This window comes from Lithobates pipiens, unplaced genomic scaffold, assembly GCF_037356315.1.
Source record: "Lithobates pipiens isolate NorthernLeopardFrog02 unplaced genomic scaffold, aLitPip1_a1.2 Scaffold_27, whole genome shotgun sequence".
Taxonomy (NCBI): domain Eukaryota; kingdom Metazoa; phylum Chordata; class Amphibia; order Anura; family Ranidae; genus Lithobates; species Lithobates pipiens.
The window spans coordinates 19,085,721-19,112,762 of NW_027507788.1; the positions used below are offsets into that span (position 1 = coordinate 19,085,721).

At 43.8% G+C, this 27,042-nt stretch overlaps 1 protein-coding gene across 2 annotated transcripts; it reads left to right on the forward strand.

Annotated features, from left to right (window-relative positions):
* LOC143933115 (lens fiber membrane intrinsic protein-like) lies at positions 1–22,607 on the forward strand. Of its 2 annotated transcripts, none has more exons than XM_077456058.1 (5): positions 1–87; positions 17,085–17,324; positions 17,533–17,679; positions 20,075–20,212; positions 21,810–22,607. In XM_077456058.1, the coding sequence occupies exons 2-5, from the start codon at positions 17,156–17,158 to the stop codon at positions 21,905–21,907; spliced, it is 552 nt and encodes a 183-aa protein (XP_077312184.1). In that variant the 5' UTR covers positions 1–87; positions 17,085–17,155; the 3' UTR covers positions 21,908–22,607. The 2 variants fall into 2 exon arrangements, with proteins under 2 accessions (XP_077312184.1, XP_077312183.1); XM_077456057.1 differs by lacking the exon at positions 1–87 and adding an exon at positions 630–685.
* Positions 22,608–27,042: the final 4,435 nt, after the last annotated feature.

The following is a 27,042-nucleotide window of genomic DNA, read 5'->3' on the forward strand; positions in this document are numbered from 1 at the left end:
CATGAATGAGCGAGTTTGGGAGGGGAGATCAGTGAATGGGCGTTCTCTGGTCTCCCTCCCCTCTATTCAGTGGCCATGTGTCTGCAGGTGGGAGAGCAAAGCCCAGGAAAAATGATGAGTGGGGGGGGTTGGTCAAGTATAGGAATGGCAAATGTACCAAGAGTGCGTGAAAGCGTCCGGGTGGCTTTACTTACAGCCAGTAAATTAGCAACTTTAGGCATCTCTTCCTTTTGCAAGATAGAGTAGGGACTGGCCAGAGAGGGATCATTTTTACACAGTTGGCCGGCTTGAACCTGTATTGCAATATATAAGAACAAAGACCCCATACACACTGTTAGATTTTCTGCAGATTTTTGTCTTCGGATTTACCAAAACCATGTAGTAGAAGCGCCTGCCTGACTGCATACAACTTGAAACTCTTAAGGTTTGACCTCATATTATATGGTTTTGGTAAATCTGAAGACAAAAATCTGCAGAAAATCTAATAGTGTGTATGGGCGCTAAAGAATTCCCATTTTATCAGCAATAGTTTGCTATAGGAAAGTGTTAAGTGGCAACACCTCCTCAGTGTCTCATGTGTTGTATATATGAAGGTAGTTGGACCTGAGTGTTCATTTCCCTATTTCCACCACATGGTGCAGGTTGGTAACGATGAGGGATGCCTGATGGTGCGCATTTATTCAATGTAAGTGTATGGTACCTGTGCTACAACCCCATTGTATACTGATTTAGGTGGTTATTTTTTTGGATCCACCTGGTTATTTGCATAGATAACTACTTATACCTGCTGGTGCTGCCCATCCTCTTAAACTTTGTATTATTTCCCATTGTGGATGGGCGCGGCTTTATTTTGGCCCCGAGATGGTTTGCACCTCCAGCTGTGTCTGCCCCATATTGGCACTATATGTCTGCCCCATATTGGCACTATATGTCTGCCCCATATTGGCACTATATGTCTGCCCCATATTGGCACTATATGTCTGCCCCATATTGGCACTATATGTCTGCCCCATATTGGCACTCTATGTCTGCCCCATATTGGCACTCTATGTCTGCCCCATATTGGCACTCTATGTCTGCCCCATATTGGCACTCTATGTCTGCCCCATATTGGCACTCTATGTCTGCCCCATATTGGCACTCTATGTCTGCCCCATATTGGCACTCTATGTCCGCCCCATATTGGCACTCTATGTCCGCATTCTCAAGAGTAGCTATTTTAGAAAATAAGAGGCTGGCAAATCTGTAAGAGAGTAGGGACTGACCAGAAAGGGGTCACTTTGACATAGCCGGCTTGAATGCGTATTGCGACAGTGCCCATCAACCCTGTACTCCGGGCCTGCCAATGGGCCAGGTTGGCAAGATAACTGAAATATATCACAGGTGATATCATTTGCTGCTCAATGATTGCGGTATTCTAGTCTGCATCGCCCCCAAGGTAAGGCAGGGTTCCCACTGCTGCGATGTCTGAAACCGGATGTGACTTGCACTGCAGTGCGAATCACATGCGATCTTTGTGCGGTGCGATTTCAGCCATACGGCTAGTATGGCTGAATTTGCATTGCAATCAGAGCAAATTTGTACAGGACCCCCCCCCCCCTTTTTTTTTTTTTTTTTTTTTTTTTTGTTCCGCAGCAGAATCGGATCACATGGGTGTTCACACCATGCAATCCGATTCCTGCTGCGATATGCAAACTGATTTGGGGTTGTCATTAACTTTTAACTGACACTGCCAGCAGTTCGCATAGGGCAGCGTGGCCACAGTAGGATTTGCAGCAGTGGGAACCGGCCCTTATACATAAGACCTGGCCTGTTAGTGGGCCCTGAGGACAAGGTTGATGACCACTGCATTGTGAGATATCATATCTAAATCCCCATTTTTATAAGCAATAGTTTGCTATAGGAAAGGGTTAACAAGTGGCAACCCCTCCTCCGTGTCTCATGTGTTGTGTATATGAAGCTAGTTGGACCTGAGCATTCATTGCCTTATTTCCACCGCATGGTGCAGGTTGGTATCTATGAAGGGCAGAGATACCTGCTAATTTACTAGTTATAATTGTATAATCATTGTGATGTAACCTCTTTGTATTTTTATATTGATTTTGGTGGTTATTTTGGGATCCACCACCTGCATAGGTCACTCGTTTTAAGCGTTGGTGGTTTCCACCCCCTTAAACGTTATATTTTTATTTATGTCTGATGCTATCTATCATAGTAATAGTGTGTGTGTGTGTGTGTGTGTGTGTGTTATATAATTATACTTAAACCCCCTTCCTGCCCAGACCAATTTTCAGCACTGTCGCACTTTGAATGACAATTGTGCGGTCATATAACACTGTAACCAAATTAATTTTTATAATTACCCCCCCCCCCCCCAAATAGAGCTTTCTTTTTGGTGGTTTGTTTTTATTTTTTGTTAATTTTATAATGGGTAATTTTTGTCATTATAAAATCATTGATGTACGCTGATGGGTGGCAGTGATGGGGCACTGATCGGTTACACTGATAGGCAGCACTTCTAGGTGGCACAGATTGTCACCACTTTGAACATCGATAGGTGGCACTTGTGGGCACTTCGACTCTATAAATGAGGTATAATTGTCTCATTTAAGATAAGCTGGTGATCTGGCGCTTTTTTTAAATTTATTTTCTTTCCTCCTCTCGCCGTCGCCAAGCTTTTGTTTTGATCATGTGATCAGCTGTCATTGACCGAAGGGTGAACACATGGTACGAGGCCAGGATCGGGCCCTTAATCAGACTGGTGATCACCGAGTCTCGGTGTTCACATGGAGTGTGCACAGGGGAGGCCTCCTGGGAATTCACAAATAACGCGCTGTGGCTAGGGTTGCCACCTTTTCTTCAAGCCAAACCCGAACACTTCAGCGGGGCTTAGCATTTTTTGTGTAGCATAGACTATGAGATTGTAAAATACCTGGGACACCTCTGTGTGCCCTAGGGAAGTAGTAACGCAGTAACGCAGCAAGCGCAGCGTTGAATTGTGTGTGTAGCCAATTGCAAATAGTGCAGGTGTGTGTAATGTAATGTATAGTGTATATGTAGTGTGTAATGTTTGGTGGGGAGCCTCCCAGTGTAATTTTCCTGTAAGGCATTGGCGGTGCATGATACATGAGCCTAAGTATGTATGCGTATTTTATGGGGGGGGGGGGGGGGAGTGACTCTGGTCACCATAGAGCACCTTCTGCAGAGTGAATGCAAAAAGGTAAGGTGGGGGGGGGGAGCTACTGATATAAGGGGTAACCTCTATATCAGTGCCCCTTTACCTTACTATATTCACTGCCCCTACATCAGTGATCCCCCTCAGTCAGGCCTTGCTACGCTGTCACTGACCACCACTCAGGTCCACCATGCAGGGCTCAGTCAGATGGTCCTCCCTGAGCTCCAGCTTGGTGGCTCTCGTTTCATCCTATATTAGACTAGGAGACTGCGCTTCCATAATACAAGAGATGATCAGAGGCTACAGACATAATACAAGAGATTGTCAGAGACTGCAAACATGCTACAGGAGATGGTAAGAAACTGCATACATCATACAAGAGATGGAGAGTGTGCGGACATGGTACAAAAGATGGTCAGAGACTGCATACATGGTACAGGAGATGGTCAGAGACTGCAGACATGGTACAGGAGATGGTCAGAGACTGCAGACATAGTACAGGAGATGGTCAGAGACTGCAGACATAGTACAGGAGATGGTCAGAGACTGCAGACATAGTACAGGAGATGGTCAGAGACTGCAGACATGGTACAGGAGATGGTCAGAGACTGCAGACATGGTACAGGAGATGGTCAGAGACTGCAGACATGGTACAGGAGATGGTCAGAGACTGCAGACATGATACAGGAGATGGTCAGAGACTGCAGACATGATACAGGAGATGGTCAGAGACTGCAGACATGATACAGGAGATGGTCAGAGACTGCAGACATGATACAGGAGATGGTCAGAGACTGCAGACATGATACAGGAGATGGTCAGAGACTGCAGACATGATACAGGAGATGGTCAGAGACTGCAGACATGATACAGGAGATGGTCAGAGACTGCAGACATGATACAGGAGATGGTCAGAGACTGCAGACATGATACAGGAGATGGTCAGAGACTGCAGACATGATACAGGAGATGGTCAGAGACTGCAGACATGATACAGGAGATGGTCAGAGACTGCAGACATGATACAGGAGATGGTCAGAGACTGCAGACATGATACAGGAGATGGTCAGAGTGTCTGAGCACATGGTACAGGGGATGGTCAGAGACTGCAGATATAGTACAGTAGATGTTAAGAAACTGCATACATGATACAGTAGATGGTCAGAGAGTGTGCGGACAAGGTACAGGAGATGGTCAGAGACTGCAGACACGATACAGGAGATGATCAGAGACTGCAGACATAGTATAGGGAATGGTCAGAGACTGCAGACATAGTATAGGGCAGGGCTCGACAAAACCCGGTCGCCAGGTCGCATTGGCGACTAGAAATAGCGACCTCGCGCCTGGGGCAGCACAGCTGGGGGTATCCTGTGTCTGTGGACCCCCCCAGCGTGATCGCGTCGGGCCGTTCCGCCGGCGGCCGAAAATTTAGGCCGCGGCTTTGAGGCCTTCTGCGGTCCTATGATTCCTTATGGAATCTGGCGCCCTCTTGTGGTCGCCGTTGGTATGACAAACCAGCAATGTTAATGAAGATTCCTCTGCCTGTATTATATTACCTGCCTCTTCTTCCCTTTATTTAGAACCCCCTAAACATTATATATATATTTTTTATTCTAACACCCTAGAGAATAAAATGGTGGTTGTTGCAATACTGTCTGTCACACCGTATTTGTGCAGCGGACTTACAAGCACACTTTTGTTGGGAAAAATAATTTAGTTAATAAAAAAATAAGACAACAGTAAAGTTAGCCCAATTATTTTTTATATTGTGAAAGATAATGTTACGCCGAGTAAATTGATACCCAACATGTCACGCTTCAAAATTGCACCCGCTCATGGAATGGCGACAAACTTTTACCCTTTAAAATCTCCATAGGCGACGTTTAAAAAAATTCTACAGGTTGCACGTTTTGAGTTAGAGGAGGTCTGGGGTAGAATTATTGCTCTCGCTCTACCGATCACGGCGCTACCTCCTATGTGTGGTTCGAACACCGATTTTTTATATGCGGGCAGGACAGGGCGCGTTTAAAAATTATTATTTTTTCTGCTTTATTTTAACTTTTTTTTTTTTCCACTGTTCTTTTAAAAAAAAATGTTGTGTCACTTTTATTCTTATTACAAGGAATGTAAAAATCCCTTGTAATAGAAAAAGCATGACAGGTCCTCTTAAATATGAGATCTGGGGTCAGAGAGACCTCGCATCTCATATTTACACTAAAATGCAATTGAAAAAAAAATTGTCATTTGAAAAAAATAAAATGTCCCTCTAAGAGCTATGGGCAATGACTTGGAGACGGGGGGGGGGGGCGGCGACGGCGCTGCTATCTTCCCCTCACTCGTCTCCATGTCAGGCCAGGGACAGGTCCGGATCGTCGTCACGGACCTGGCTCCTAACTTTTTAAGCTGGCTCCTAGATTCCAAGCAAATTTGTCAACCCCTGTTATAGGGAATGGTCAGAGACTGCAGACATAGTATAGGGAATGGTCAGAGACTGCATACATAATACAGGAGATGGTCAGAGTGTCTGAGCACATGGTACAGGAGATGGTAAGAAACTGCAGATATAGTACAGTAGATGTTAAGAAACTGCATACATGATACAGGAGATGGTTAGAGAGTGTGCGGACATGGTACAGGAGATGGTCAGAGACTGCAGACATAATACTAGGGATGAGCTCAGGCGTGTTTGCATGGAACATGTGCAGAGCCCGCCAGGAAGTCGGTGCAGCACTGCGCTAATCACAGACAGTGAGACATTGCCTGATCTCTGCAGCCGCACTTCGGAACAATGTCTCACTGTCTGTGATTAGCACATTGCTGCACCGACTTCCTGGCGGGCTCTGCACATGTTGCCTGCGCTCATCCCTACATACTACAGGAGAGTCAGAGACTGCATATATAATTGGGCTTAAATTGCACCCGGGTATCACGTGAATCGCACATCGCGTTCCTGTGTTATCAAAGTGTGAACCTGCCCTGGTGCTGGAACCCACACTTTGCTCCACTAACTTGCCTGGGGGGGGGGGGGGGCTAGTATGGGCACCTGGAGCAATTTTCCACATCTCTTGTGGGGTGCCAAGGGTCATCCCCTCTGTGGCAGGAATCCTCTCTTTAATATTGGGAGGGGGATATGTGCTAAGGGGGGTGGATTTCATATCCAAGCCCCCTTGTAGCACAATCACTTAAGTGCCCCCTAGAAGATATCCCCCCCCCCCCAATCACACAAAGTGAACTGCAGGCTAGTTCCCCCCTCACCCTCTTGTTCATGCCCCCCACCTCTGGAAGACTCACTGTGTGGATTAGTTGATGGATGAACTCCAGCAGCGTTGTCGGCAGCGTGGTGAGCCTTCTCCCCCCTCCTCCTCTGTGTACACAGGAAAACACCACAGCAGGAGGAGGAGGGGCGGGTTCAGTTCTCTCCACAGCACTCTCTGCACTAGTCCGTGGAGCGGGGGACAGCAGGGAGACATGTCGAGCCCTGTCAGGAAAAGTGGAGGCAATGGACCACATTGGCGGCATGCGGGAACGAAGATCACCCGCACAAGCTGCAGCAGGCATTCCGTTTCTATAATTTACCGGGGAAGTTAAATAGCAGGCTGCCTGTCACTGTGTAGACAAGGCACGCTGCACAGGGAGCCACCAGCGGGTCTGAATAATGTGCCCGGGTCATAGGCGGCCAGAAACCCGGACAAATGTTTCAAAACCTGTACTGTCCGGGTGAATCCCGGACAGGTGGCAACCCTAGCTGTGGCCATCATTCGGCTATAGCGCGGATGTCAGGTGGTTAATCATTCCCCCCCCCCCCCCCCCCGACTAATTTTGATTAATTATAACGCAAATACAGATCGATTACTTTTAGCTGATCTCTTTGCATTGCAACTCTGCATTAGTCAGTGGTAAATGTGGTATACACTATATACAATCACCCGACACTAGTTCGTTTCCACAATCCATGACTTAACTTCACAGTTCACACAAATACGTTTTAAATTCAAACTGTAGCACTGACGTAAGTACATTTTTTATTTTTTCTACAGTAGCGTGTAATCCTTCCACCTCGGGTCTAACTGATCACTCTCACCTTATGGCATGGACCCCTGTGCAAACAGGTGGTTATGCAAGCGGGTATCAGGGTTAACACAGACCATAAACTTCTCTCACGTCTCCTTAGCTCTCAGCAAGGATGCCAGGTCATGGGTAGAAAGAAGGAAAAAATCTAAGTGCACACCGCTTAAGTATAAGATTAAATTTTTGTGTTCAAACACAAACTACTCGCATAAAGAGGATAAAAACATGGCATGTAAAGCCGACAATCGTGTTAGTTCCGTAGTGCAGCAGCGGGTGACGCCATGCGTAGCTCCTCCCCCCCGTATGCATTGCGCTCAATCAGAACTTCAAATTCAACAGACACCCCCCCCCCTCGTTAGCTGTATCCAGTGAGCTGTAATTGTTTAGTTGGGCCTGATCTGTGTTTTCTGCTGCTACCAGTCTGCTGGATGGTTCCCTCTGTATCCAGGCAACATAAGAAGCTTCTGGATGATAGGTGTGAAGCTATGCAGATGGAAACCTAAATATTAATACAGCCCCAGCCTATCCCAAAGAGGCAGGTTCTGAAAGCATGTTGGAAGACTATTTCTTCTGGGAGCACATATAGATCTGGGTCTTGTCCCAGAGTGGGGGGGGAGTCCAGCAAGAGGGGGGTCACTCTGTCCTCTCAGGCACACGCTGCCATGTGGAGGCCTCAGGGGGGTAACCTGAGGGCAGAACGCTAAGATCCAGGTGCTGGAAAGAAACTGAGGGGAGCTGTTTGCCATAGATTTGTCTGGTATCACTAGAGAGCATCAATTGGAAGGGGGCTCCATCTGTCCTTTAAGCCTTGCGTACAGACCATGAAAGATCTTGGGGACCTTGTGCTCTAGTTAGTCAGCTGTAGGGATGAGCTTCGTGTTCGAGTCAAACATACATTTGACTCGAACATCGGCTGTTCGGCGAATTCCGAACGTTATGGGCCGTTCGCGCCAAATTCGTGTGGCGCTCACAGCCCACAATGCACTGCGATGGCACAGTGCATTGCTGGCTCATGATTGGCCAAGCATGCACTGTGACCCCACATGCTTGGCCAATCACAGCACCGGCAGCGAGGAGAGCCATGATTGGCCACAGGCTGCCTGTGGCCAATCATAGTTCAGGCTGTGTAGTACACGCCCCACACTATATAAGGCCGCCAGCGCGGCGGCCTTGTGTAGTGTGTTGGCGTCTGTAGCAGTTAGTGGGTGTTCTGTGTACCTTCAACACAGTATACACCGATCGTTATCGGCCGATTTTTCGTTCTTGCTCTTCTGTAGTGGTTGTTGTCTGCGTGCTCGGAACCCAGTATACACCGCTATATCCACCTATATAGCTAACTATCTTGCTCGTTTTAAATAGAGCTTGCAGTCAGTTGTAGGAGATTGAGCTACACTTTAAAAATGTACCAGTTGAAAATTACAAACAGATTCAACTTAACACAACAAACCTACACAGTCCCTGTTTTGTTTGCACCACCTGTATACTGCTGTTCTGAGTATATAGGGCCTAGGGGCCACACGCATTTCCTTTTTTTAATATGGGTACAGGGTTCCCCTTAATATGCGTACAAGACCCAAAGGGGCTGGTAATGGGCAGGGAGGGCTACCCATGCCATTTTTCTCAATGATTTTCAACCATATTGCAGGAACCAGATATAACATTAAAACCGCAAGCAGTTTTAAATGACGTTATTTCCGTTAAATGTCATTTTGTGCAGGGACTGTTCTAAACACGGGAAACACGTGGCACTTCACAGGCATACTACAGACACCATATTTAAAGGAATATTTCACTTTTGTTTTTTTTTTCACTTTAATCGTCATTAAAATCAGTGCTCCCGCCAAAACGGCCATTTTTAAAACTTTTGTTGCATTGACCCATGTCCCCTGGGGCAGGAGCCAGGTCCCCAAACCCTTTTTAGGACAGTATCTTGCATATTAGTCGTTAAAATTAGCACTTTTAATTTCGAACGTTCGAGTCCCATAGACTTCAATGGGGTTCTAACGTTCGTACGAATTTGGGGTCTGTTCGAAAGTTCTGGTGCGAACTGAACCGGGGGGTGTTCGGCTCATCCCTAGTCAGCTGTTGGCCTAATAAAGGGGACACTGGCTGGTGTCTTGAAAAGCTCTGTCCAGACACTTTTCTACCTAAAGGGACTTTGCTCTTACGGCTCTACTACTGTACTGCTAAAGCTGAAGTCTGTTTTGTTACAAAGAAAATGAAATTAGGGGGAAAACACTGCGCTAAAATTAAACATGTATAACAAAATGGCCTCAACAGCCAGGAAATAGCAGCTAACACCAAAAACAAACAAAGTTCAGCATGCAAATAGAAAAAATATGTGTAGCGCTTGAAAGTGTAATTAACATGGATTACGAAATAATCATATATCAAAGATCATATAGTGAATAATATAAGAAAAAAGTCCATAAAGTGAGAACCAATTTCACAATAAAGCTGGTATGGAGATGGCTAGACCGTCATGGGCAAAGACAGTTCATTGAACAGATGTATTCATGTAAGCCAGCTTGTCTGTAAACATCAAAAGAGGTAGATAAATACTTCTTACCGGCTGTGTTGGACTCACAAAGTCATATGACAGTTGAGTCTGAAAAGGCTTGAGGTCTCACTCTGGGACCAAGAGGTATGTGAAGGGAGGTCCAGTAAGCTGGTGGAGGGACTTCAAACGGCTGTATACTCGATGGTGTGTTTCACGAATGGAGCATCCAGGTAGTCCAAAGACCAGCTCAGACACGGCCCGTTATACCGATAATCCAATCACCCCAAGTGGGGAGGGAAAAGTTTGGGGGTTAAGCCACACAGAGAAGAAAAAAGAAGAAAAAGCTCCACATGGTGCGGGTCAGGCGGTATAAAATGCGAATTTATTAAAGTCAAAAAGTAATTAATGACTTCGGTGATCACAAAAATAGAATAAAAAAGGGGGGTTTAAAAAGCAATGTGGGGTACCAACAGCTAGCCCAACGCGTTTCGACTTAAAAGTCTTCGACAGGGGCATGTTGGGACCCACCACATTGCTAACAAATATATAAGGAGTCAGAGACAGTTCCGCCTACAAAGGGGCGGAGACTCCTGTCACGGACCGCCTTTTCCAATTACAATGAACAATAAGATCGGGTCAAGATAAATATGTTCAATCGCACTAAACGAATACACATGTCATCTAATGTAACTTTTCAAATTACACAGGCAGTTAGTTCAGATTTGATAATAGTAAGGAATAAATCAAATAATCTATGCACTCAGTAGGCCAGTTACATACATTGATCAGGGCCTCTTCCAAAGAAGTCTAATATAGCCACAGGGTATACAATCCAAATACAAAGATGTCAGACATAAAACATTACCTCAGTGTAGGTGTATGTTATACCATCGCCTGGGGGGACTGCTTCATGTTTATGTTATGTCACAAATGTAGCTACAAGACTCAAAGAAGTGGTATCTCACGGTGGCCAGTCGTTATGTAAGTTAGATGTTTCTGGCTTGTTTGTCGGCAATCTACAGCCGAGAATTGTATAATCGTAACCATAGTAACCGGTATTGTGTGCTATTCCATAGGCCAGGGATTCCGATCAGGTGATCGGAAGCGTCATGGCGTATAGTGTAGCGGGGAAGTCTCCACCAATCGCTCGGTGTACAAGTCACATGATAGAATATGGGAGTAACTATGGAAGCTGGCCGTCCGCAAAATAGGGGCGTGTACATGTAAACGTCAGCTGGTACGGCGTTATGCAGGCATGTAGGAGCGGGGAGGGGCAACCAAAATTGGCGCCATTTGCCCGTGGTGTACGTCACACGCCGCAGGGCGTGGCAAACGGCACCGGAACGAATCAAAGCGATCGAATATATGACGATATTACGCATGCGTCATGGCTTGTGACGTAGCTACGTCACGTTATGCGCCATGATATGCAGAGAGCCTACTGCGCTTGGGCCAAGCGAAAAGATATGTAAACAAAAACTATGTTACGTTGGGCCGAACAAAATAACAGGTCAGATGTCACAATGTGCCCATGGCAACCAGGAAGCATCCTGCATTTTGAAAAACGGAATGTGATGAAGTGAAAAAACGAACGAAAAAAAGGCACACACATCACACCAGAGTTGGCATGAGAAACTAATGGTGGATGGATATAAAAATATGATAATTTAAAAATATTGTGGGTCAAACATTATAGGTTAGAGATGTACGCCACGTAGTAAGGCAGACTCTAGGTCATATAAGTCCCATGGGTAAATTTGAAATTACCAGATATGAATATATGTTTCACAGAAAAAATATATATCCCAAATCGCATAGGGTTAGAAAATGCAATATAATCCCAAGTAATTGTGATAGAACATGGGCAGGGAATGAAAACATGTAAAAAGGATAGGTGAATCAAAAGAGATTCAATTATATCAATAGAATTAAATGACGTGCAGAAAAACACAGACCAACAATTATGGAATGTGTATCATGAAGGTGAAATATTGTATGGATTAATATGTGGACATACTAAAAATCCATAGGGAAATGAAATCATAAGGAATGAGCAAAAATGGGTGTAGAAATTAAGTATGTGACTGAATTAAGCCTGATTAATGAAGCTATTAATGTCCCAATCTGTATTCATGCCAAAGGGGGAGTAGCACCTAAGTTCATGAATCCAAAATGTCTCAAGGCGCGACACCCCCCTCAGGCATGAATCTCCCCTCCAGCTTGGGACAAATTTGTCAATAACTTGAAAACGTGTACCCGTAGGGTCTCTATTATGTTTCTCGAGATAATGTCTCGGGACCGTGTGCTTGTCGCAACCTTTTTTAATTTTACTGAGGTGCTCGTTGACTCTAATAGAAAAATTACGAATGGTGCGACCAACATATTGTTGGTTGCAGGGACACGTGATCAAGTAAACAATATACCTGGTAGTGCAGGTAGTGAAGTGTTTCATAAGGTACCTACGTGAAGTGGCTGTGGATGTAAAGGAATCACTTTTCCTCTTACCCAACGTGTTATGTATGCAAACGTTGCATTTTTTACAGGGAAAATATCCCTTGCTCTGCGGGAAAAATTGTATCGGTTTGGGAATATCTATTACGTTAGGGGAGATGTCGTTTTGTATCGATCGAGCTCCTCTGTAAATAGTTCCAGCTTTCTCTGGAATTATTCCCCCTAGGACTCTGTCACTCCTTAATACCTTCCAATGCCTATTAATAATTCTCTTTATATCATTATGTTGTGTAGAGAAAGTTGTAAAAAACGACCATTTGAATTTATCGTTTGTTCCTGTTTTGGCTTTCTTTTGTGTAAGGGAGGCCCTATCAGTGTGTAAGGCTGCCTTGATATCAGCATCAAGGGCACATGGGTCATAGCCTTTATCCAGAAATCTCTTACGGATGGTATAAGATTGTGAGATAAAGTCGCTAGTATTCGTGCAGTTACGCCTGAGCCTGAGGAATTGGCCACGTGGGATGGAACTAAGCCATTGACGGTGGTGGCAACTATCAACAGGGATATATCCGTTCCGATCCGTTGGTTTGAAAAAGGTTCTCAGGACCAGGCGTTTCTGCACTACTGTAACCTCTAGATCTAAGAAATGAATGCTAGTTGTACTGGCCTCAAAGGTCAGCTGAATGCCACGATCATTCCTGTTGAGGGTTGCCATGAAGGTATCTAGGGATGAACGACTGCCTTTCCACAGGAGGAGGATGTCGTCTATATACCTAGCCCAAAGAACCAATTCTGGCTTATCAAGGGCATAGACGACATCCTCCTCCCACTGGGCCATGAATAGAGGTTACAGTAGTGCAGAAACGCCTGGTCCTGAGAACCTTTTTCAAACCAACGGATCGGAACGGATATATCCCTGTTGATAGTTGCCACCACCGTCAATGGCTTAGTTCCATCCCACGTGGCCAATTCCTCAGGCTCAGGCGTAACTGCACGAATACTAGCGACTTTATCTCACAATCTTATACCATCCGTAAGAGATTTCTGGATAAAGGCTATGACCCATGTGCCCTTGATGCTGATATCAAGGCAGCCTTACACACTGATAGGGCCTCCCTTACACAAAAGAAAGCCAAAACAGGAACAAACGATAAATTCAAATGGTCGTTTTTTACAACTTTCTCTACACAACATAATGATATAAAGAGAATTATTAATAGGCATTGGAAGGTATTAAGGAGTGACAGAGTCCTAGGGGGAATAATTCCAGAGAAAGCTGGAACTATTTACAGAGGAGCTCGATCGATACAAAACGACATCTCCCCTAACGTAATAGATATTCCCAAACCGATACAATTTTTCCCGCAGAGCAAGGGATATTTTCCCTGTAAAAAATGCAACGTTTGCATACATAACACGTTGGGTAAGAGGAAAAGTGATTCCTTTACATCCACAGCCACTTCACGTAGGTACCTTATGAAACACTTCACTACCTGCACTACCAGGTATATTGTTTACTTGATCACGTGTCCCTGCAACCAACAATATGTTGGTCGCACCATTCGTAATTTTTCTATTAGAGTCAACGAGCACCTCAGTAAAATTAAAAAAGGTTGCGACAAGCACACGGTCCCGAGACATTATCTCGAGAAACATAATAGAGACCCTACGGGTACACGTTTTCAAGTTATTGACAAATTTGTCCCAAGCTGGAGGGGAGATTCATGCCTGAGGGGGGTGTCGCGCCTTGAGACATTTTGGATTCATGAACTTAGGTGCTACTCCCCCTTTGGCATGAATACAGATTGGGACATTAATAGCTTCATTAATCAGGCTTAATTCAGTCACATACTTAATTTCTACACCCATTTTTGCTCATTCCTTATGATTTCATTTCCCTATGGATTTTTAGTATGTCCACATATTAATCCATACAATATTTCACCTTCATGATACACATTCCATAATTGTTGGTCTGTGTTTTTCTGCACGTCATTTAATTCTATTGATATAATTGAATCTCTTTTGATTCACCTATCCTTTTTACATGTTTTCATTCCCTGCCCATGTTCTATCACAATTACTTGGGATTATATTGCATTTTCTAACCCTATGCGATTTGGGATATATATTTTTTCTGTGAAACATATATTCATATCTGGTAATTTCAAATTTACCCATGGGACTTATATGACCTAGAGTCTGCCTTACTACGTGGCGTACATCTCTAACCTATAATGTTTGACCCACAATATTTTTAAATTATCATATTTTTATATCCATCCACCATTAGTTTCTCATGCCAACTCTGGTGTGATGTGTGTGCCTTTTTTTCGTTCGTTTTTTCACTTCATCACATTCCGTTTTTCAAAATGCAGGATGCTTCCTGGTTGCCATGGGCACATTGTGACATCTGACCTGTTATTTTGTTCGGCCCAACGTAACATAGTTTTTGTTTACATATCTTTTCGCTTGGCCCAAGCGCAGTAGGCTCTCTGCATATCATGGCGCATAACGTGACGTAGCTACGTCACAAGCCATGACGCATGCGTAATATCGTCATATATTCGATCGCTTTGATTCGTTCCGGTGCCGTTTGCCACGCCCTGCGGCGTGTGACGTACACCACGGGCAAATGGCGCCAATTTTGGTTGCCCCTCCCCGCTCCTACATGCCTGCATAACGCCGTACCAGCTGACGTTTACATGTACACGCCCCTATTTTGCGGACGGCCAGCTTCCATAGTTACTCCCATATTCTATCATGTGACTTGTACACCGAGCGATTGGTGGAGACTTCCCCGCTACACTATACGCCATGACGCTTCCGATCACCTGATCGGAATCCCTGGCCTATGGAATAGCACACAATACCGGTTACTATGGTTACGATTATACAATTCTCGGCTGTAGATTGCCGACAAACAAGCCAGAAACATCTAACTTACATAACGACTGGCCACCGTGAGATACCACTTCTTTGAGTCTTGTAGCTACATTTGTGACATAACATAAACATGAAGCAGTCCCCCCAGGCGATGGTATAACATACACCTACACTGAGGTAATGTTTTATGTCTGACATCTTTGTATTTGGATTGTATACCCTGTGGCTATATTAGACTTCTTTGGAAGAGGCCCTGATCAATGTATGTAACTGGCCTACTGAGTGCATAGATTATTTGATTTATTCCTTACTATTATCAAATCTGAACTAACTGCCTGTGTAATTTGAAAAGTTACATTAGATGACATGTGTATTCGTTTAGTGCGATTGAACATATTTATCTTGACCCGATCTTATTGTTCATTGTAATTGGAAAAGGCGGTCCGTGACAGGAGTCTCCGCCCCTTTGTAGGCGGAACTGTCTCTGACTCCTTATATATTTGTTAGCAATGTGGTGGGTCCCAACATGCCCCTGTCGAAGACTTTTAAGTCGAAACGCGTTGGGCTAGCTGTTGGTACCCCACATTGCTTTTTAAACCCCCCTTTTTTATTCTATTTTTGTGATCACCGAAGTCATTAATTACTTTTTGACTTTAATAAATTCGCATTTTATACCGCCTGACCCGCACCATGTGGAGCTTTTTCTTCTTTTTTCTTCTCTGTGTGGCTTAACCCCCAAACTTTTCCCTCCCCACTTGGGGTGATTGGATTATCGGTATAACGGGCCGTGTCTGAGCTGGTCTTTGGACTACCTGGATGCTCCATTCGTGAAACACACCATCGAGTATACAGCCGTTTGAAGTCCCTCCACCAGCTTACTGGACCTCCCTTCACATACCTCTTGGTCCCAGAGTGAGACCTCAAGCCTTTTCAGACTCAACTGTCATATGACTTTGTGAGTCCAACACAGCCGGTAAGAAGTATTTATCTACCTCTTTTGATGTTTACAGACAAGCTGGCTTACATGAATACATCTGTTCAATGAACTGTCTTTGCCCATGACGGTCTAGCCATCTCCATACCAGCTTTATTGTGAAATTGGTTCTCACTTTATGGACTTTTTTCTTATATTATTCACTATATGATCTTTGATATATGATTATTTCGTAATCCATGTTAATTACACTTTCAAGCGCTACACATATTTTTTCTATTTGTTTTGTTACAAGCCCGGACTTTATCATGGCTTGTCCTGATGGGGAAAACCAAGTCCTCCTCAGTTGTAGATGGTTTGTATCTTTGGAGTACTCCAAAAATACAAACAACACAAACAAAAAAACTCAATAGCGCCTAGACTGGTCTCTGTCGAACGAGTGTGAGCCTGTTGTGTGCCTGGCTACGGGGCTGAAGTTGGGAAGACCTGGGCAATAATTTCTGATAGTAGCCAATGGACTGCGAACTTTTGTTGGCTTCAGGAGACTTTCCAGAATAGCATGCTCTGAATTAAGTATAGAACTAAGCTGGAACAGTTGGCCAACCAATCCCAGGGCAAGCCAACAGTCCATGAATAAATGGTAAAAAAAAAATGTAATTGGTTGGCCAACAGTTCCAGTTTAGTACCATTTCTTCTCTTACTATTCGGGAAAGAGTCTACTGAAGGAGTAGTATAGTTGTACACGAAACTGGTATATCGGGTGAATACACTTGTAAGGGCTGTAGATGCCTTGGGTAAACCTGGCAAATTTTAAGTAGTGTCAACTTTCATTGGCTGGTGGAAGAATATGAAATTGTATTTGTTGGCCAACAGTTGCAGTTTAGTTCCATTTCCTAATTCAGACCACCCTGCTATTCAGGAACGAGTCTACTGAAGGCATAGTTTATACACTAAACTTGTTTATCGGGTAGATGCCTTTTGAATGAGCTTGACAGATATCTAATTGCATCTGATGCGGAGAGGAGCATTGCTTTGTGCTGTAACCTGTGATATCCTTCTCTTTATCAAAGGTCACATCGCTGACGCCTACATCCCTTCCTACAACAGTTCATAGCTGGCTTTCAGGACCTCCCCAAAGAAGATGTTGTGTGGCAACCTTCTCGGGCTCATCTGCTCCTTTATAAGCTTCATTCTGAATATTGTAGCCCTCGTTGGTACCTATTGGCTGAGGGATAATGGGCCAGAACTCCTCCATGAAGGCATTTGGCAACGATGTACCAATAACACATGCCTTAAAATCAATGGGAAAGGTAAGATGTGTGTTTAGGTCTATCCACTATACATCACCATCTTAAATAAATAAATAAAATTGCAGGTTGAAAGTACTAACAATCAAGAATTTTAACAGCTTACTTGCAGTATTTTCTTTTCCATAATTTTTATTCACTTGCAATGTGTTTTTTTGTGTCATATTAACTCCATTTCCCCTTCACTGAAATTTTGTGTTTTCCCTTGCAGCGTACATTGATGCCACCCGCACCTTTATCCTCTTGTCCAGCATTGTGCTCCAGTTTGCGATTGTGTCTTCCTGCCTTACATTTTACAATTGTAACATGGGACGCTTCACAGCCTCCTTTGTAGCAAGTATTCTGAACCTTCTATCAGGTAAGAGCCCGCCCCTGAGGAACAGCAAGATTAGAAAAGTAGACATGGTTATAGGGAAGAGCAGGACAGAGCGTCACTATGGGAGCTGTGACCCCCCCCCCCCCTTTCTGTAAGTGCAACCCAGATTTTTGGGGTACTGAAACCTAATAATAAAGATTAAAATGTTACTTTCCAAAATAATTCATACATGTCCACTACTTGATGACTCTGTAATTTTTTATTTTTCATCAAATTGTTTCCTAATGTGTTTTCTGCCTCCTTGTAACAGCCATGCGCTCAGGACACTCTTCTTTTCCATCTATGCACATAACACATCCCATAGTCCCTAGTAGACGTGTGCGCTGCAAAAAATAATTTTTTTTTTATTTCGAAGAGGGGGGAGGGAAGCGACAAAATGTGAATTCATTACTTTCGTTTAGATGCGGTATTCGTTACGTTCACTAACAGCCAGGTTTTAAAGAAAGTTCCAATGACTATTATAGTTTTTATTATTAACCAATATGTTGGTGTCTTAATACTACTTTTTTTTTTTTTATTTCTTTTTTTTTATTCTTATCTGAATTTCATTCGGGGGGGGGATTTTTTTAAAGAAAATTTCGAAAAAATTAAACGGACTTTCCTTAATTTGGATGTTTCCGAATGTGCAGAATTTTGATGAATAGTCGAGTTTGGCACTAAACTAATTGCCCATGTCTAGTCCCTAGTCCAGTGATGGCGAACCTTGGCACTGCAGATGTTTTGGAACTACATTTCCCATGGTGCTCATGCACTCTGCAGTGTAGGTGAGCATCATGGAAAATGTAGTTCCAAAACATCTGGAGTGCCAAGGTTCGCCATCACTGTCCTAGTCTATCTTGGGATTATAAGATGGTAGCTATGTTACTTTTATACAGTGGGACCATGGAGAACAAATGTAGCAACCCTCTAATGGGGAGAATATATATTTATTATAGGCTGAGAGCAATAGAAAGGGATATTGCCTATCTTAACCACTTAGCGACCTCCCCCACACATATACTGCAGCAGGGTGGCTGCTCTGTGCCAGATGACTTATTGGTACGTGATTGGACAAAGCAGGAGCCATTCCACCAAGACCTGTCAATTTTTTTTTCCGACAGTCCTGCCTATGTAAACAAGGCAAATCTTTGGGAAGGTTGAGATCTTGTGCTTCTGCTAAGCAGGAACACAGATCTCTGCCTTCTTACAATAAATGTACTCCCTAGGAACACATTTAACCCTTTGATCACCTTGATGTTAACCCCTCTCCTGCCAGTGTCATTAGTATAGTGCATATTTTTAGCACTAATCACTGAATTGGTGTCAATGGTTCCCAAATAAATGTCAAAAGTGTCAGTTGGTGTCTGATTTGTCCGCCACAATGTTGCAGTCCAATGTAGTTTGTTTTTAGATGTTATAGCGGAAAGTAAAATTTTGTGTGTTGGGGGGTGTGTGTATGTTTGCAAAGGATGGCAAACATACCGTGCACGCTTGTGAAATGGCGCCAAACTTTGTCAATCTCCATAGGTGAAGCTTTAGAAGCCTTTATTGGTCACCAGTTTAAAGTTACACAGGTGGTCTGGTGCTAGAATTATTGCTCTTACTTTGCATCGATATATTACATGTGTGGGGTGTGTGAACGGCATTTACATATGCATATGGGACCAAAGTGTGCATTCACCTTTGCTGGTGGGATGGGGGCACTATAAAAATACTATATTTTTTTTTGTACACTGACAGATGTTGATGAGACAGTGGGGATGTCTGCAATGTGTGATCTCTAACTGAACACTAAAATTTTCTGCAAAGTTTATGGTGAAAAGAACACAAATTGATGTATATAGGAAAGTTCGTTTTAGATATACCATAGTTTTTGAACTCTAGCTATACTGATGTACTGACGGCCTCAATGAGCTAATTTCTAGAGGGCCAAAAATGGCAAGAAAGTACAAATATCCCCAAAAGTTTTATTTATTTTCATATTCTGATTGCTTATAACAGTAAATTTTATTGGTATAGGCAACCATGTTTGGTGAAATGGTACAGATGGACTGTGATTGGTCACACAGACAGTGCCAATCACAGCTAGCAAAACAATTCTATACAAAGGATGGCATGAAAAGGAAGCCAGTCACTGTTTACAACTGTCATGCAATCAGTCTGACGGACACAGCCGGCAACAGATCATGCCGCTGCATGGCCCCAGCGAGAGGCGCGATCTGGAAAAAACGGCATGACGTCCTCCCAGAACAACAAGGCTCCCATCTGTCATTGACCTATAACCCTGGTGGGAACATTTTAAGCAGGGGTAGAAGGATGCCATTAGGACTGGGATCTCCCTCTAGTGGTGAATCTACATATCATATAAAAAAAAAAAATGTATTTTATTTTCCCCCAGGGATCTTCCTTTTTATTGCATTGGCGGTGTACACATGGGAAGAGCATCTTGACCACCTGAACATCCCAAGCAGTTCCGATCGCTATGGTTGGGCATATTTCCTCTGCTGGACCTCGGTTGGGTTCTCGTGTTTTGCAGGTTGGTTGTTGGCAGTGTCTCTGATTTAATCTATGGGGGGGGGGGGGGGGAAATGAAAGTTTCCTTAACCAATATTGGTGTTTGAACTCGTCTGCACATCAGTGTAGCGCACATCATGCTTCCAGACCAGGACTAAAAATAAGGAAGGCACTGAGGGTTTTGGTAGATGGTCATTCTGCTTTCTGTGGTTTCCTGTCTGAATGCACACAAGAAGGGGAGGCATTGCTTATTTGAATATACTTTAAGCCATAATCGCAGTGCAGATCACTGATGGCTGCTGGCACCTACCCCCCAAACCCCCCCCCCCCCAGACTTCAATTTAATGATGGTGAATTTTAATACATCTTGAACACTAAAATACATTTAACAAAACTGGACAATATCCCAAAAAATGTTGACGGACTCAACCGGGACAGAGGTTTTTGGAGGGGACTGAATGCTAGCCTCTTGTTACTGAATACTGACTATGGGCTCTGGCATTTGAGGGAGCTACAAGCTTCTAGGAAGATGTTATGTAATGCGAAAGGACATTATTAAGGTGGACAGATGTACAGTATGTGAAAGGAAAGCTGATTGATAAGACCACCTGGAAAGCCTGGGGTCTTTCACCCAATAGTTTATTGTGCTCATTAACACACCCTTTTGGTAGAAGGCAAACTATTGGGGGGTGTGTGTGTGTGTGTGTGTGTGTGTGTGTGTTGTACATTGTGGTTTAGGAGATGGCAAGTCTACCCTGAAAGGTCACACCTGAGTCACCAAGTGTAGGTAAATGATTAGTAAACTAGCTCATGTTAAGTTTCTGGTTACAGTTTGTATTGTCATCCTGCTTTATATATTTGTGTCGTCTCAAATAAAAAGTCCATGGTCAGTGTAATGAAACATCCCACGCTCCACTTGAGTGCTTTCGTCATATACCGCTTCCTCCCAGTCCGAATATAGATATCGGATATTTTAACCACAAACAAGGCAATACTCGTTTGGTTGCTCAACATGAACTATTTTATTTGAGCTGACAAATATATATACAGCAGGATAATACAAAACTGTAACCAGAAACTTCATTTAACATGAGCTAGCTTACTAAGCATTTACCCAGACTTGGTGACTCAGAGATATGACCTTTCAGGGTAGACTTGTTGTCTCCTAAATCACAACTTGCAATACACATAAGGGAAAAATGAGCACAATAAACTATTGGGTGAAAGACCTAAGCTTTCCAGATCTCGTTAATGAGCATTCCTTTCACATCCGTCCACTGAGTCCCAAGCTGGGGGAGACCATCATGGCCTCCTTAATATTCTGTTAAGTAATGCAAAAGGACATCTTCCAAAATGCTTGTCGTTCCCTCAAATGCCAGGGCCCATAGTCATACGCAAGAGGCTAGAATTCAGTCCCCTCCAAAAGCCTCTGTCACGGGTGAGTCTAGCACGTGTGTGGTGGGTTGTATTTTGGGTGGATTTAAATTTGTTTTGTTTTTGTTTTTTGTTTTGTTAAATCTCTTCAGACATTGCACATCTAATACAACCCCTTTTTTTTTTTTTTTTTTTTTTTTTTTTTTTTTTCTTCCCCCCCCCCCCCCCCCCCCCCCTCTGCGCAGCAATTTCGCACTACCATGCGCACAGATCAATACCACAGACTAGCTATGAATCTATGCAAGAAGGGGAAGAAGGCGACAACCTCAATGACCAGAGCTAACTTTGGGAACTTTACTTTGCAGCATCTACAATATTTGGAGGGAGAGGGATGTTTGTCACCTCCTACTGCCTGCTTTGTATAACAAAAATGGTCTCTTATCTAGTATAAATTATTAGGGTATCAAACACCCCAATATATTTAATGTACTGCATCTTAACAGTCCTTGGATGAAGTAGCTGCATTTGTTTTTCTTTTTTCTTTTTTTCAGGTTAAGGCATTTTACTGTACTTTCTGAAAATGTCCTTAAGGGGACACGGAGCAAAAAAATTTAACTGATGGGGTCTTCACCACTACTCCTATCGCAAAAAAAAAAAGATTTGGGGTAAATTTTGCCCTCTGTAAGCCCCCGTTTACACCTGAGTGACTTAAGATACATTGCTTACCTCCCTGAAGTGCAATCTCTGTTTTTGGATAACTTAAGTGACAGGCGGTGAGACAGGTCCTGCTACCTTCCTGTTATCGCCAATGATCACTAAGTGACAGAAATGAAGCACAATCCCCTAATACTATAAAAATGCTCCCTCACGGCGATGGTAGGACAGCGCCCTTACCATAGCAAGTTCCGGTTGGTGCAGCACGCCTGTTTAGGGAATTGTGCCTTATACAAGACCTGCATTATGTTGTACTGTTTTAAGAGCCTCAATGCTTGAAGGTGATTGTTGTAACTGCTTTAAATAAACAAAATGCTAAAAGCAAGAAATTGTCTCCTGTTCCTTTTAAAGCCACGGCCATGTGGTAAGTGCCTCCCACCATCTCTGCTTGATTTAAAAAAAAAAAAAAAACATCAAGCAGGGATGTGTGCCCTAAATCTTCCCGTCACATAGGGAATATGACGGGAAGAGCTAGGGCACACAGGGTGAGGTGAGTTTAATGCCCAAATCTCCTGGTTGAGAGATCTCCTTGCCAAGAAGCTGTAAGCCCACCAACTTTTAACAACCAAAGTATCACGTTTGGTAAAGACACCTCTGTACTGCTCACTGTTCTTGCTGGAGAGAAAACTGTACCTGAGGATCTGTAGTGCAAGGATCTCCCTGCTTCATTCGTTCTGTGGATTTGTGCTTCCTTTGCCTCTCCTGCTGCTTCTTCATTATTACCCCATCGGTGATCGGGGGGCAGCTCTGACATGATAAAGCAAAGTCCTGCCTTTACCAAGGTGGCCATCTCCACACAGGCATAGTTGCCAACTGTCCCGAATTTCCCGGGATTAAGACCCTTGTCCCGAGTTAATTATGTCCCGGGAAATTTGGTTTGTCCTGTTATTTCGCCGCCGGCCATTATTTTAAAGAAGACCCTGGTCTACAATAGAGATGCTGCGGCGCCGCCCACCCCCGCTGTCAGTGTCTGTGGTGTATGGAAAGGGGCAGAAGGTGGGCGGTGCTGCAGTTCAATCTTTCCGCGCTGCAACAACGGCGTCTGGATGTCGGAGGGGCACCAGATGTTAGGAGGACTGATGGGGACACCAGATGTAAGGAGGGGTCCACTGATGGAGACACAGATGTGAGGAAGGCTGCTCTCATGGCAGGCAACGTGGCTAGTGACGCGCTCATGGCTCCCACTGATTCTGCATTATGGGGAGTTGAATAATTTCCTTTTGTATTACAATGTAATAATAATGCGCTTCATTCATCCTGATGCCATAACAATCATGGCGCCGGGACGATTGAAGCGCTAACACCAGGTATTTGGAGTATTTTAATCTGCTGATTTGTCAAACTGGAAAACACACATTGCTATTGTGGTGTATTATCTGGGGCTGCTGTCCCTCCATTTCCCTCTCCATCCCGCATTCATCTCATACTCTAACCACCCCCTTTGAGCCACGCCCATGTAAGGCACATCCACTAGTTTACGTAAACCACGCTCATATTTCGCCGATGCGCACGCCACATTTTCACAATTTCCTATGTCGCGCCTATAACCGCATGTCCCGCCCCCTAATTATAAGCAAACTCCGCCTACAGCCAAAAAACGGTCCCAGAATTATTTATTATTATAAATGTTTTTTTTTTTTTTTTTTTTTTTTACAATGTTGGCAACTATGCACAGGTGCAGGGAAAACTAGTAATGGTGCGGGGAGGAAGATCAGCTGCAGGGGACCTACAGGCAATATGGGTGACTTTCGCCTTTTGCCTGCCAGATTTCCACAGGTTAGGTCCTCTTTAAATATCAGTCAGCAACATGACCAATTTTTTTGGTCACATACCCAGGGAATGCCTCTTCAGGCCAGGTTCACATGTGTGGCTACAGTTTCCAGCCTGGGGTTCAGTGCATGTTTGTGTTCATTCAATCAATCAGAAGATTGTACCCACTTGTGTCCAAATTTTAGAAGATTATAAAGTATCTAGAGGAGCTGAATGACCACATCAAGGGATTGTTCAGGATCTCATACGTTTTGTTTAAACTATTGCACAAAACACTTGGCTTTGGGGTTTCCACCATGACCAGACTTCTATCTATTTTTACGATCTTCCCACTTCTCCTACAGCTTCCTCACTCATCTATCCCACAAGAACTTTATCCCTATCACTATACACCTTCTCCCAATTCATCCCACTAGAACTCCATCTACTATCCCAATACCACCCCCCCCCCCCCCCATATCCATTAGACCTTATCCCTAGCCTAATACCCCTACTTCATATGCATCCCACTAGAGTTTCATCTTCTATCCCAATGGCTCTCCTGCTCAACCAGGGCCGTCTTTAAGGCAGGGCAAAAGGGGCAGCTGCCCTGGGCCCTGTCATTGTTGTGGGGCCCAAAGCAGCTGCCTCATACTTGCCAACTATCCCAGTTTAAATGTCCTTGTCCCTTGAAGTTTTAGCCCTGTTGTTGTGTACAGATCACTCACCTGCAGACCCTATGTTTACATGTAAATAACTAGCATTCATATGTAAATAGCAGCGGCCTTACTAAGCAAATAGCTGTGACCATCTGCATTGATATTAAATAAAGGTGGCATTCGTATGTATATCATGCTTCCCTGCAGTGAGAAGATGATGTGCTGTAACCTCTAGCAACTAATCAGTGAGCCGTAATGTGTGCTGTAACTTCTAGCAACCAGTCAGTAAGCAGTAATGATATGCTAAATTAATAGGGGGGTGTGTGCGCTCGCTTTTAAACCAAAGAAAAAGAAATAACAGACAATGTTTTAAATAACAACCAGGTGTGAGTGAATGTGAAATATGTGAACCAGCACAAACAATAAGTACGTAAACTTATATATAAACTATGTGGACTCGCACAAGTAAAAAAAATGAAAAGTGACTTAGTGCAAAATTAAAGTTGCTGCATACATAAAAGATGCATGCGCCATATACCTTAAATATTCAAATAGAATAAAATAAATAAAATATGGCAACAAACAGTGAAATGAAGTATGGTACAAACCATATATGTGAAACACAGTGATATCAGTGCATCAGGCTAAAGTGTCCCAAATAGGATGCAAACATGCAACTCAAAAGATCGCAGCAAAAAAAATTAAATTTAAAGTGCAATGTGCCAAACTGGGGACGATCCTCTAGTGGTGATCCGTGCCAGTAGTGCTAGCGCTAGGTAATTACCTCCCCGCTGCAAGATAAGCAGCGAAAAATCACACAGGCAACCAGGTGGCAGAGGATGATCCAAGGGATGGCTGTACAGCAAGGTCTTGGGGAGAACACAAATGTCTCCAATTTCCTCGTATATGGTCACCGGGCTCAGAAGGATAAACCAAAAGATACCGCCATAGTGTAGTATTTTAAAACACCATTTTATTTTAAATAAAATATCTACTCACAAGGAAATGTCAACATAAGCACAGCAGACCGCCGAGCGTCTTGCCCGGATGTAAACATCACTTCCGGTTCCTACGCGTTACGTCATCAATAGGACTTCAACTGGGATTGCTGCTGCTTTTAATTTACCTTCCCCAAATTTTCCATAGAGCGCGGAAGCCCACAGATATACAGTAATGATATGCTGTAACCTCTGGCAACCAATCACAATTGCTACCTGACCTGATACAGTAAACTGATTTTAAGTCCAGCTTCTATTTATTGTATGTCTCAGAGCAGGTGGAGAGTGAAATTGCATGGGAGGGGGCGCCCAATTTTTTATTTTTTTTTTGCCCGGGGTCCAATCAATATTAAAGACAGCCCTGTGCTCAACCCTCCTCATTCTTGCAACTGGCCATCCAATTCCACCAATCGGCTAACTTATCAACCCCCCCCCCCCCCCCAATCCATTAGCGCTCAATTCCCTATCTCAACCTGTCTCCCCACTTATTTCACTACCTTCCTTCTCTACAGAACCATTCCTCATCCCACTTTTCCCTACAACTCCACCCCCCAATGCCAATAGCCCTGCCATTCCATCTCGGGTTAATCCCCCTTTTTTTTTTTTTTTTTTTTTTTTTTTTTTTTTAAAACCCTCATTTTATTTTTGCCATCTGTGTCTTATTTTGAAGATTTCCCTTCACTTCCTGTCCCGTAGCCAAACAGGTAGTGAGAGGAAATCTCTGCAAATTAGGGACATTACTTGAGGGGCCCCCAATGAGCACAGAAAGCATTGCAGACGGCAGTATTGTCAGTCTTGGTGGAAGGGAGTGTTGGTTGGACTAACAGATTTAGATACATCGATTTTACAGCTAAAAATTTTACATGAATGAAGAAAAACTGATTGTTTTAAACAACCCCTGCCAGTGTTAAAATAGTTTGTCTAATCTCTGTAACTGATACATTCTGCTCGAGCGCTTTCTCTTTAAAAAAAAAACCAAAAAAAAAAAAACCACATAGGCAGGTTGAACTGTGTTTAATTATAATTGGTGGCAAGCCCAGGCCGGGGGGGGGGGGGGGGGGGAGAGAGAGAGAGTTCATTGTTGCAAGGTCAGTTCCCAGGCTTTTGGGCCTAGCTGGCCCACTATTGCTATAAAAAGGGGGAAGGCTAAGGTCCTTAATTTCCAGGAGGACCCGCAAGTTGAACCGGGTGGTGCTGTTAGGGAGGTCAGGACTGCTGCTGAAGGCATCAGGACCCTCGGAGACATCCAAGCAACGGACAATGTCATATTGGTTTCTCTCCCCATAGAGGTATGCCTGGGCAGTCGCACTACAATAGTTATGGGGAAAAAACGTTGTTATATTGAGCTATATGCTGCA

Excerpts from the sequence above, each read along its gene's own strand:
- LOC143933115 (XM_077456058.1), top strand. The coding sequence starts at position 17,156 with ATGTTGTGTGGCAACCTTCTCGGGCTCATCTGCTCCTTTATAAGCTTC. Across the intron at positions 17,325-17,532 it reads CCTTAAAATCAATGGGAAAG|CGTACATTGATGCCACCCGC; the intron begins GTAAGATGTGTG and ends TTTCCCTTGCAG. Across the intron at positions 20,213-21,809 it reads TGGGTTCTCGTGTTTTGCAG|CAATTTCGCACTACCATGCG; the intron begins GTTGGTTGTTGG and ends CCCTCTGCGCAG.